The following is a 12,664-nucleotide window of genomic DNA, read 5'->3' as shown; positions in this document are numbered from 1 at the left end:
TCCAAACTTTGGTCTTGTACTATACATTTAATATTTCTGATGAACACCAATTGAATAGTGTAGGCTACATTAAGGTAGGACTTTCAGTACTATAGAAAGGCTTTTGGACTACACAATTTGGACTGTCCTAGCATAGATGCTCAATGGTGAAATTTGAACAACTCACTAATGCCCTTCACTTTCCTAAATTGTATTTTCTCCATATATTCGAGGGAAGCTACATTAAAGTGTGGGGCACCATTATTTTCAGTATCAAGTCCTGCTTGCTGTACTCTAAACTTCTCCGTACAGTATCTTAGCCCATAAAATCCTCTTCACCTTCTAGATCTGCTTGTGCACCAGAGGACGATCTGTGCCCCTTTTATGTGTGAGTATTGCTAACTCCCACGCTGATGGGTGTGCAACCAAAATCTACCATTTTGATTTGTTTCCTCACTGTCCACTTTTCCTCACCATTCTCATATGGGCCTCATCGCCTGTCCATGGTTGGGAGTTTTATCCAGATCTAGAAGTTAAAACACATACAGTATATCAACCATACTGTATATCTACCTTACACAAACCTTATCTCAGCCATATATCTACCATACACCTTAAATCTACCATACAGTATATCTGCCATACACATACCTTATATCTGCCATACACAAACCTTAAATCAACTATACAGTATATCTACCATACACAAACCTTAAATCAACCATACAGTATATCTACCATACACATACATGTATATGTACCACACACAAACCTTATATCTACCACACACAAACCTTAGTCTGACCAGTTAAATAAAAAAAAAAGAGCAAACTACTTAAATTCACTGTTACCTCTTACTCATTAATAATACAAAATGTATCAAAATGTAGTCAGTGTATCTGGATAAATCTCTCACTGGACTGCACCACTAACCATTAAAATGTCATCCTTAACACTCTATTGACATTCTTTTCTGGGACTATGAGGCTTGCTGGTCCATTTGTGTGGCGATAACGATTCATTTTGCACTTTTTGAACTTTGCTCTATCACACACTAATCCACTTGTTCCTTCCATCATCTGTTTTTGGAAGCATTTTAATTGCTGTTTGAATGAACAGGGATTCAAGTACCTCAGTGTCTGCATGTCCTAACGTTGAAGTACAAATTAATCCATCGTTGTTAGATCTGTCATCTTCACTCAAAAGTGTGTGTGCTTTAGAATCAACTAATTACGATTAATTACTTGAAACTGGGCCTACCAAAGCAGATCTATGCTCTTTGCTACTTCCCTTTCGTTAAATTCTTACTATTTTGGAAAGTTGTTCTTCTATTCCAGTAAATTTGATGTTCCAATTGATCTTCCCTTCAAACCTCCATGACATATTTTGGAAAGAATTCTGCCACTCAATTCGATTCGAGCCAACTTTATTGGCCCAGACATTTATGAACGACGGAAACATCTGTTTTGTATAGTTATGCGGGGACGTCTGCTACATTATTCATTGACGGCTCACCTTGGGCTCATGATAGGCAGAATGCATTGCCAGAGAAATTTAGAGTTCATTCCTTCCCCTCCTGCAATCTTGTGCCGCACAGTTAATTTGGACGGGGAGAAAAACAGGTGCGCTCCTGAATGTAGATTAGACGTCTATGAATAAATAAAAGTCCTTTTGTAAAAGTGCCCTTTCTGTCATACCAGGTGGCATATGAATGCAGGCACTTCCACACTAATGCTTTGTTAAATGTTCATGTCATTCCTAATGATGAATATTGACATGCTTGCACACAAGGTTGAACTCTCGTGTCATATGTTTATGGATCGGTTATATATTTGGGGGTATTTGCAGTGATGATGACAAATCTTGGTCAGGTTGTTATCAGGAGTGTGCTGAGGCTCATTGGTGTGTGTGTGTGTGTGTGTGTGTGTGTGTGTGTGTGTGTGTGTGTGTGTGTGTGTGTGTGTGTGTGTGTGTGTGTGTGTGTGTGTGTGTGTGTGTGTGTGTGTGTGTGTGTGTGTGTGTGTGTGTGTGTGTGTGTGTGTGTGTTATCAGCATCACCTATGTTCCCGTGGAGTATCTGGAGGAGTACAAGGCCAGCCTGGAGCAGCCTAAAGATGACATCTTCTCTGATGTTCTTCAGGCCCCAAAGTAAGCTCAAACTTTATCCAAATTCATAGAAGTAACACATTATAGAAAGGTATTTTCATGACGATGCCCTCACTAAACTCATATGCTTTTGATTTCAAGCATAGACTAACTTTCGCAATATTATTTTGTTGTACTCCAGACAGTACCAAAACAAGTCGATTACTATCAGACAGGCTATGGTTTACAAAGGCGTCTGTTTTCTGTTTGTCTCTTTGCAGAAGAGAAATCCCAGAACTCCCAGAGCGGGAGGATGGAGAGGGAGAGGAGAGCGAGCTACAGAGTGCCACCTTCAGTAACTGGAACCAGCCCAGGAAGTGAGTAGGACGTTTGACTTTGGCTTGGTCCAGAACATCGAGTTGGATAGAGGGTGACCTTTCCACAAAGCCTGTTTTAGCATAGGCAGCGCCATTGAAGGCTTTCACTATTTTAAAGTAGTCAACTGGATGTGACTTCCTAAGAGCTAATTTTAAGCATTTATCATGGCAAAGATAGGGGACATACCCTCTTTCCAACTCTAATGTTAAGGGGGAACAAATCTGATTGGGTAAATAAGCAATAAGCACTGATTTGGACGTCAAGCCAAGGTTCATGGCATTAGTTATACCACTTTAGAACTGCACACATACTACCCACTGTCTGTGTTCTGCTTTGTGGTAGTAATATTGTTCAAAACCGGTATCCTTACCTCCTGTCCTCGAGAGGTGCTCTGCACTGTGCTGATTCTAATCAGTGACTGATTTAGGCGAGGGAACGCAAGTGTGTGACACTCTCCGTCCAATCAATGACAATCAAGAGGAAATCAGCAAACACTGCGGCCCTCCAGGATTATTAATAGCTGAGGCTAATTCAATGGGCTGCAACGTTTAGAATGTCACAAATAGAAATGGAGCTACCTGACACAGTTCCCTAATCTAAAAGACAGAGAATCGTATCAGGTCTACCTAATTTACCGACACAACACAATGCCCCATTTATTTTATGCAACAGATAATCATTTACAATCTAAATTGTTGAACCTTCTGTAACGTTGCTCTCTCCTGAATTTGTATTCAATAGGTTCTTACACAAGCCATTTCCTTCCTTCAATGTCACATCTTATTTTTACATTGTGTGCAAATAAATCAAATTAGAACCCCAGAACAGGAGTTGGCCAACTGTGTCCCAAGAAGTGGTACAATAAAGAACCCCCTTTTTTAAAATATATTTTATAATGCATGTCGTCTCTCTCAGGGTGGAGCTCAAAAAAGAAGCTGGCAAGTCCCTTGGCATCAGCATCGTGGGGGGCAGAGGAATGGGCAGTCGCCTCAGCAACGGCGAGGTGATGCGGGGCATCTTCATCAAACACATCCTGGAGGACAGCCCCGCCGCCCGCAACGGAACCCTGAAGACTGGAGACAGGGTTGTTGAGGTACACCCATCAATATTAGGGCTCCCGAGTGGCGCAGCAGTCTAAGGCACTGCATCTCAGTGCATTAGGCATCACTACAGTCCCTGGTTCAAATCCAGGCTGTATCACATCTGGCTGTAAAAATGTTTAAAAAAAATAGTATTTCACAGTAGAATGTATTTGCTTGACATGGCTAAATAGTTATTGCACATTAAAAACCTATTAATTACTTGTTTGTTTCTTTGGAATGTATCAGGTGGATGGCGTGGACCTGAGAGATGCCAGTCACGAGCAGGCTGTGGAGGCCATCCGCAGGGCAGGAAATCCTGTAGTGTTCCTCGTCCAGAGTATTGTCCACAGGCCCAGGGTGAGCCTTCTAGCGCCCTGTGTTGGCACGCCAGCGCCCTGTGTTGGCACGCCAGCGCCCTGTGTTGGCACGCCAGCGCCCTGTGTTGGCACGCCAGCGCCCTGTGTTGGCACGCCAGCGCCCTGTGATGGCACGCCAGCGACCTGTGTTGGCACGCTAGCTAAGTGGCTAATGTCTTTCAACAACAATACTTTATTTCCTAATCTCAAACCATTAATTATCCCATTTAACACAAAATTAACTTCAAAAAGCTACTTAACCATCCTGTATCCAACAAAGACTACAGTAGCTATCTATATCTCATTATTCAATTCGTTGATAGACTCCTTGTCAGGATTCATTTCACTAAAAGTTCAACGGAAACTTCAAAACATTTGACTGACTGTATTTTTTCTGCCTCTTCATTGGTTTGAAAGCGCCATTAGGCTCCAAAAGCATGAGGAACTAATATCCTACTGAAATTTCTACCAGCTTTGCAATAGCCAACATATCTTGGTGTCCGACTTACAATCATTCATTTTCATGCATGGTTGAAGCTTTCCAAACATTTTCCACTAACCTTCAACTAACCAGTCCAGCATGCACCTCTTTCTCAGCCCGAGTCCCACTGTAGCCCTGCTTCGTCACCAGTCATAGAGAAATACAGCACCGCTTTAAAATGCTTGCCTTATCACATGTGCCAGGTAGTCTCTTGCTTTGTCTCGCTCTCTCTGTTTATTTGTATTGCTTTCTTCCTCTCTCTATCTCTCTCTATGTACATCACTAGAGTCTATGTTGCTTTATCTCTCTATCCAGAAGTTTTCAGACTCTCTAATAGGCTACTGTATGTGCATGCAACAGAAACGTGCAAAAAGAGACCCAAATAAAAATTGCAATCTGAGTGCATCCAGGGGGAAAAAAGAGATCAAACGTTATATCCTACAAAGGTTAACTGCTACGGGCAGGTATGTATTGCTCTTGCTCTTTTAAATGGTGCCACTGGGACCTACCTACAGATTGTAATGATGCTTCTTAGCAGTTCCCCTTGAAGGCCTTCTACTCTTCTGTGTCACTGGTGAATAATCCAAAAGCAGCCTTGAGGATTCTCTAAAACATTTATTGTTTGGTTCTAAGAAAGAGCTCCAATTTGATTTTCTTGAGGACATTCATTACCAGTCACTCATTTTGGAATAATTTGACTCCAGAGGTGTTTTTCCTTTTGAACATTTTCTTGTCTATTCCCTTCATTCCTGGACACCTGATAACATTTTTGTCAGGGCTCTGCCGCCACATTTCATTTCCTTCAACTTCTGTATCCTTGACTTGCTGTTGATCCCCTGTGTTGCTTTTAGAAGGCGCCCCTACCCTTTCTTCTGCGGCTAAACACCCACCCCGGATCCAACCCACGACCCACTAATCAAACCTCTGCCAGCTTATTATCTCCTGCCTCTCCGCTTCAGGTTAGACTGTCTGTGTGTGTGCGTGCGTGTGTCTGCGACCCAGTGTCCAATCTTCCTTCATGTAGACTGCTTTCTTTTGCTGCTTAATGTTTGCTTTTTGTGGTGGGTTCAATCCTACAGTGTATAATATACTCTTTGTATAGAATATTTTCTCTTTGGCCCAGTTTCCCAGACCCAGATTAATTCTACTAATGAACTCAAAAGCATGCTCAGTGGAGAATCTCCATTGAACGTGCATTTGAGTCCAGGAATAGATTGTGTCTACCTGGTATACCGGCTCATAACGTTTTGTGAACTGAGGAAGAGTAAAGGAACAGGAAAAACTAAAATGGCACAATAGCTCATATGTCACGTACCCCAAACCACAAGGTTCACTGCATGTTGCTGTGGTGGTTTCTAGTTGGCAGGCAAAATATATTAAATCAGCTCCTGGGTGAGAGGTGGTCAGGCCTGGGTGGAATATTGATAACGGGCTGCCTACCTCACTGAACACATCATCATTGTAGTTTTCCCAGTGTGTATACAGTACCCACATTGACCAAGGGCAATCCATAATCTGTTGTAGCCAAGCCAATACAACCACAACTCGTGAAGAAAAACAATAACATTTGAAGTTTCGCTCAGGCTACTTTTTCTGTTACGTTCCTACAAACGTTTTTTAATATATTTGGATGCTTTTACTTGTCCCATGCAAGCCTCACCAATTAAATACAGTGTGATGCCTCACCATTGTAAATTCAGCCTTTGCTGATTATGACATTTGATGGCAATGCCTAGCAGTGTATTTTTCATGTTTCTGTCCCTCTTGTGCACGACAGTCCTCAACCACGGACACCAACGAGGAGAGAGCGGCGGCCATGGCACGGCGCAATAGTGACAAGGTCAGTGTCTCTATGCAACCTTTAGACCTATGTCAAATACTTGAGGTGCACTGGATTTAGCACGGTGTTTGCACTTTTGGGACTATTCCATTGGTTCCACTGTACTGAAACCAAAGGAAAGTGTTTGGGCCCTGGTTTTGTAACCTTAGGGGACACTGCGTGTAACTTGATGTTGTATTGTCGTAGAAGTCTCAACCTAAATTCCCGCAGGGCTTTGTGTACACCTTTTTCATGCCAAAATGATTTACATCCATGTACATTATACTGTTCACCTGTCAAGTTCATGTCCCATCATGACCAGCAAATGTGTGACTGAATACACATGACCCTTCAGGAATCGAGTTTGAGACACCTGGGATAAATCTTATTTAGTTTATCAAATTAAGATTTTTAGTAGACCTAGCACTTCACTCACACTCTCCATCATAGCGGTGGAGTGAAGTTTCTGCCCTTAGTTTCACAATGTTGTCCTAGTCCTTTGTTGTCTGTCTCACTGAAAGTCTCTGACTCTTCTCTGTTCTCTGTAGGAGGTTGAGAGTCACAGTAGACTATTCCTACGCATCTCCCCAACTAACCCTTTCACTCCTACTCCGTTTAAGGTTTGTGGGTCTTTGTGTTGTCGTGCTTTTCCCTTTCTATTTCCGTGTATGCTCGTATGGTTGTGTTATGGAATATATGTGGAGACTCATATATTGGACAGGCCTTACGTGCATACATGATGTCCTAACACATTTCCACTAAACCTATCTGAGTATCTTTTTCTTTTTTTGTGTTTTGTTGGTTACAAATAGAACATTGAAATATCAAAATTGAAACTTGCCCATTTTAATCTCATGCAAAAATATGCAATGTTTTGATTCTGAATCAAAATGCATTTTAATTTGCCTAAATTTATCAAAATAATTCAAGTTTTGTCTTGGATTGTGTTGCACTTGTTTCATAAGGTAAGTGTCCATTTGATGTGTTATCAAATGGACAATGGTTGAATTGAATTCTATCAGTAAGGAACATTTTGTTATTAAACTCAGTCTTGAATATTAATCTAAAAATACACTACTGCTGACTTGAATCAATGGAATGCTTTGCTTACAGCAGTTTAGTCAAATAACAGTTTAGTGATATAAACTAAAAATACATGCCTAAAAAGTAGGGTGGCGCCATTTTGAAAATGTCCACCTGCAGATGAGTGACTAAAACGTACTTTGCCGACTCAACAGTACGGCTTTAGGTTGTAGTCAGCTAAACCTGCTACGCTGAAACAAAATGATTATCTGCCTTTTTGCCACACTACAAATCTATTGTACTGATACTTCTGTGATGTGGCAGCCACTAAAGAGGGAAGCGGGAAAGACATCGTCCACCACTCCTCACCTCTCCCTTCCCGTGGTTCCCCACGTCGGAGAGACAGACACCGATACCCTGACAGAGATTCCCGACAGACAGGCCCAGGCGGAAGACGAGGATGAGTTTGGCTACAGCTGGAGTGAGTTTGACTCTATGAACAGATCTAGGGACAGTTACCCTCCCCTTAATCCTAACCGACCAATAAGGGCAACTTCCTCCTTCTTCATGAAAGGTCACTCATTGGATCGAAGTTGGCTAACTAATTATGTTATCTGGGTTCTCATATTGTTATTGTGGATCATTATACAATGACACAAGACCATGGATGGAGCCAGTGCAGAAACCACTCCTAGCCCCTACTCCCTAGGCACTTGAATAGAACTGAATATATATGATAGGTGAACGTCTTACAAATTCATCATGAGCAATGTGCAGCTACTACCATATTGTTTAAACCTATCAAATCCTTTCAGATTAACATGAAGTACCACTGCCTAGTGGGTAGGCACTAGGGTTTGTTTCCATGGATTCAGCCAGCTCCCTCTTAGCTTGCCTACTCCCATGTGCTACCACCTAGTGGCCACTAGAGGGCCTCCACATTGCATTTTGAACATGACCTGATCTGTCTTGCCAGTGCATGAATTGGGCTGGAACACCCAAAATAGGTACAGGCACCTATTTCAGTCTACTTCAAGCACTAAGTCTTGCTGCTAGGCTCCCAAGGCAAGTGAACTAGGCTAGCACAATCATAGTATACCTATCCAATTATTCAAAATGCAGTGTCTAGGGGATAGGGCAAGGGGTGGTTTCTGGATGGGGCCTCAGGCTCTTCTGATTATGGACAGTATAGTCCCTGCTGGGCCCCTGGTGTGTGTGTGCCCTGTGGGGATCAGATTGATGAGGTGAGTCAGGGAGATTAGTACAGGAGTGATGGTACAGTACAGTCTGTGGCACAAAGCCCAGAACAACATGGTCTCCTCTGAATACAAGCCATTCCACAGAGATAGAGAGAGAGGCCTGTCTCTCTGTCATGATCAATACAAACCTAGGTTTGGCAGTGTCTTTGTAAGTTGAAACGATGACATATTTGACTCTATTGTGAGATGTGTTGAGTATGACTTTGCATTTTGATGTGATCCTTTAGTTTAGAACCACTGACTATGATTTCTGTTTCATTTCCATTCATGGCTTGGTTGTATGAGTATAGCAAGTCAAGAAAAGCTATCCAGCTGAAATCTATGCCATACACTACATAGGAACCTATTCAGTGATATAGTCAATCGTTTCACATTCATCAGTATGATGTTTCAGTGGTTCGACTCCTTTCAATCTAGCCACTGTTCTCTACAGAGAGCATCATTCAGCGCTACGGCAGCCTCCCGGGGCTGCTGCACATGATTGAGCTGGAGAAGGGGAAGACCGGCCTGGGCCTTAGTCTGGCTGGCAACCGCGACCGCTCTCGCCTGAGCGTGTTTGTGGTCGGGATCGACCCCTGTGGCGCCGCCAGCAAAGATGGTCGCATTGTGGTTGGGGATGAACTGTTGGAGGTAAGGAGCTTGGATTAGTAACTTAGTGGTCACCGACGCTATAGATAGGTGGTTTTTATCCAGGAGTTGGTGCCTACTGGGTATTATGTACTAAATCACATTATGTCTCGATTAGGTTTTCCTCTCTGATTTCATATCCAATCTCCACAATATTATCGAAGGTTTGCAGGAAGGAAGCAAAACGAATGCCAGTTGCTGAATTGAGTAATGCGGTATGTTAGACAGTAGTAACAAATTCCATATTGTTCATTTCTGCACCCTATCAGATCAACGGGCAGATTCTGTATGGGCGGAGTCACCAGAATGCCTCCTCCATCATCAAAAGCGCTCCGTCGAAGGTCAAGATCATTTTCATCAGGTAGTGTACTTGAAGAACCAAGGAAATATATCACCAGTCTTTATTCCCATCCCCCACCAAGTATATTTTCAACTGAACCACCAAGTTCAACTCGTTTCTGCCTTGCATAAAGCAATATAATCACTCATCCCAATTCTTTGCAATGACAAAAAGAAAATACAGATTCTGTAGCTGAGCCCCTTCAGTATCAGAGGACTAGTTTAAGCCTAATAACATCACCATACAAAGCCCAGTAGAGGGAGCTGTGGTGTTACAAAAGACTGATCTAAACTGATATCAGTGCAGACAGGCAACACATACTCCAAGATGTCTCCTTCCATTGTATCCTGCGTTATTCCTGGTAAGGTCACATGATCATGGAAAACCAACGGCCCAGCTACTTATGACAGGCCAAAAGAAATCTGACCAAAATAAGGCAGGCAGGAACACACACTACTTAACTCAACTGACAGCCTCAATTAGACTGTGTGGTTCACAGACTCGGGATACATCCCAAATGGCACCCTATTCCCTACATTGTTCACTATTTCTGACCAAAGTAGTGCACTGCGTAGGGAATAGGGTTCCATTTGCGACCAACTCATGAGCTATGGCTCTCAGACAGACAGAAAGATGTGTCCTGAAGCAGTGACTAGTGATTTACTCTTGAGTTATGACTGGTGGACAGGAACACAGATGCTCTGAACCAGATGGCTGTAGGACCAGTGAGGGAACGTGGAGACACCCTGGAGCCCCAGACAGAGGTAAACATGCCACATGCACACACACATGATATTTCCCTTCTCACACAGGAACACGGACACACTGTCTCCCTGTAATCCTGTCTGTGTAGCTTGGTTCTCTGATTGAAAAAGGCCTTAGGGGTATGAAGCAGCTCAATGACTGAAAAGGCTCTATGTTCTACTCTTTCAATCTCTTATTAATCATTTTCTCACAGCTAGAAACATGTACTTCCATTGCACCCTCGGCGATCGATGTCGACATGTTCAAGTATGTGCGGCACGTCATTCTACCGAAGGTGAGTTACCTTGAGACTCTCCCATGCTGCTCTGCTATTAGTTAACATAGGCTCAGACCGCTTCATGGGGAGATGGAGGGAAATAGGGAGAAAAGGAGACTATTCTCTATTCTAATTGACTAGGCTGCTACAAGAGGGAGGGAAGAATATGAAAGAGGGAGGACAGTAATCTACCCTAGGGACTGAGAGACAGCAGGATGGACAGAGAGGCTAAAGAGGATGTGAACCTATTCTAGTTTAATGGGTCTTCTGACAAGCCAAACACCTGGATGGGAGTCTCAGCCTAGCTGTCTGTCCACATGGTTTATTATATAATAGTCTATTAGAGGATCACGGTATGAAGTCAACATCTGGTATGGGCACATACCAGACACATAGTTTTCTGTTACATCCTCTCAGTCCCCAGGAACAACAGATCATGCCGTTTCAAGATGCTGAGTAGAACTGGGTCGTGTTCATTAGGGCACACCCTAGCAAACCGTTTTGCAATGGAAAACTAAAATGAGTGTATCTTATTGGTCAAGTTCAGATTGTACCACCCTGTTTCTATATTGCCCCGGGGGCCGCATTCGGTCTTCAATGAGGTCCAGCGGGACGTAATGAAAATTGATTATTTCCTTGCTGTCAAAATTAGCAAAAGATAGTCCCCTAGCCATCTTTTTTTTTTTGATGCTCCCTGACTGTCTAGCTTTAATTAAAGTGATTATTAGCAAGCTGGACACAGTCAAGAAACTGTATGAATGTAGGTCCATTATCATCTCTACACAATTTTGATTTGGTTTTAGTCATTTTAAGTATATCTAGTATATTGTGTGTGTGTGTGTGGTGTGTGTGTGTGTGTGTGTGTGTGTGTGTGTGTGTGTGTGTGTGTGTGTGTGTGTGGGGGGGGGGGGGGGGGGGGGGAAACTCGGCAAAAAAAGAAACGTACCTTTTTCAGGACCCTCTCTTTCAAAGATAATTCGTAAAAATGTTAATATTTTCACAGATCTTCATGGTAAAGGGTTTAAACACTGTTTCCCATGCTTGTTCAATGAACCATTAACAATTAATGAACATGTACCTGTGGAACGGTCGTCAAGACGCTAACAGCTTACAGACGGTAGGCAATTAAGGTCACAGTTATGAAAGCTTAGGACACTAAAGAGGCCTTTCTACTGACTCTGAAAAACACCAAAAGAAAGATGCCCAGGGTCCCTGCTCATCTGCGTGAATGTGCCTTAGGCATACTGCAAGGATGCATGAGGACTGCAGATGTGGCCAGGGCAATAAATTACAATGTCTGTACTGTGAGACATCTAAGACAGCGCTACAGGGAGACAGGACGGACAGCTGATCGTCCTCGCAGTGGCAGACCACGTGTAACAACATCTGCACAGGATCGGTACATACGAACATCACACCTGCGGGACAGGTACAGGATGGCAACAACAACTGTCCGAGTTACACCAGGAACGCAGACAGGACTGGCAAAAAGTGCTGATGATGCTGTGATGATGCCCCAAACCATGACGGACCCTCCACCTCCAAATCGATCCCGCTCCAGAGTACAGACCCCGGTGTAACGCTCATTCCTTCGATGATAAACGTGAATCCGACCATCACCCCTGGTGAGACAAAACCGTGACTTGTCAGTGAAGAGCACTTTTTGCCAGTCCTGTCTGGTCCAGCGATGGTGGGTTTGTGCCCATAGGCAACATTGTTGCGGGTGATGTCTGGTGAGGACCAGCCTATTGCGGACAGTCTGAGCACTGATGGAGGGATTGTGCGTTCCTGGTGTAACTCGGGCAGTTGTTGTTGCCATCCTGTATCTGTCCCGCAGGTGTAATGTTCGTATGTACCGATCCTGTGCAGGTGTTGTTACACGTGGTCTGCCACTGCGAGGACGATCAGCTGTCCGTCCTGTCTCCCTGTTGTGCTGTCTTAGGCGTCTCACAGTACGGACATTGCAATTTTTTTCCCTGGCCACATCTGCAGTCATGCCTCCTTGCAGCATGCCTAAGGCACGTTGACGCAGATGAGCAGGGACCCTGGGCATCTTTCATTTGGTGTTTTTCAGAGTCAGTAGAAAGGCCTCTATAGTGTCCTAGGTTTTCATAACCTGTGACTTTAATTGCCTACCGTCTTTAAGCTGTTAGTGTCTTAACGACCGTTCCACAGGTGCATGTTCATTAATTGTTTATTTGCATTGTGACGTTT

At 43.4% G+C, this 12,664-nt stretch overlaps 1 protein-coding gene across 6 annotated transcripts in view; it reads left to right on the top strand.

Annotated features, from left to right (window-relative positions):
- LOC106577625 (multiple PDZ domain protein) overlaps positions 1–12,664 on the top strand; it is a 69,583-nt gene that overhangs the window by 43,626 nt on the left and 13,293 nt on the right. For 3 of the 6 annotated variants that reach the window (XM_082965140.1, XM_082965142.1, XM_045701379.2), the window contains 13 exons: positions 326–367; positions 2,032–2,127; positions 2,346–2,441; positions 3,358–3,535; positions 3,771–3,881; positions 5,213–5,320; positions 6,139–6,201; positions 6,729–6,800; positions 7,528–7,684; positions 8,896–9,092; positions 9,359–9,450; positions 10,118–10,193; positions 10,388–10,468. In XM_082965140.1, the coding sequence (XP_082821266.1) occupies positions 326–367; positions 2,032–2,127; positions 2,346–2,441; positions 3,358–3,535; positions 3,771–3,881; positions 5,213–5,320; positions 6,139–6,201; positions 6,729–6,800; positions 7,528–7,684; positions 8,896–9,092; positions 9,359–9,450; positions 10,118–10,193; positions 10,388–10,468 (1,369 nt within the window). The remainder of the gene's footprint in view (positions 1–325; positions 368–2,031; positions 2,128–2,345; positions 2,442–3,357; positions 3,536–3,770; positions 3,882–5,212; positions 5,321–6,138; positions 6,202–6,728; positions 6,801–7,527; positions 7,685–8,895; positions 9,093–9,358; positions 9,451–10,117; positions 10,194–10,387; positions 10,469–12,664) is intronic. The other 3 variants (XM_082965139.1, XM_082965138.1, XM_082965141.1) reach the window with 3 other exon arrangements.

Source organism: Salmo salar, chromosome 18, assembly GCF_965601325.2.
Source record: "Salmo salar chromosome 18, fSalSal1, whole genome shotgun sequence".
NCBI classification, from domain to species: domain Eukaryota; kingdom Metazoa; phylum Chordata; class Actinopteri; order Salmoniformes; family Salmonidae; genus Salmo; species Salmo salar.
This window is presented reverse-complemented; position numbering and strand designations above follow the sequence as displayed.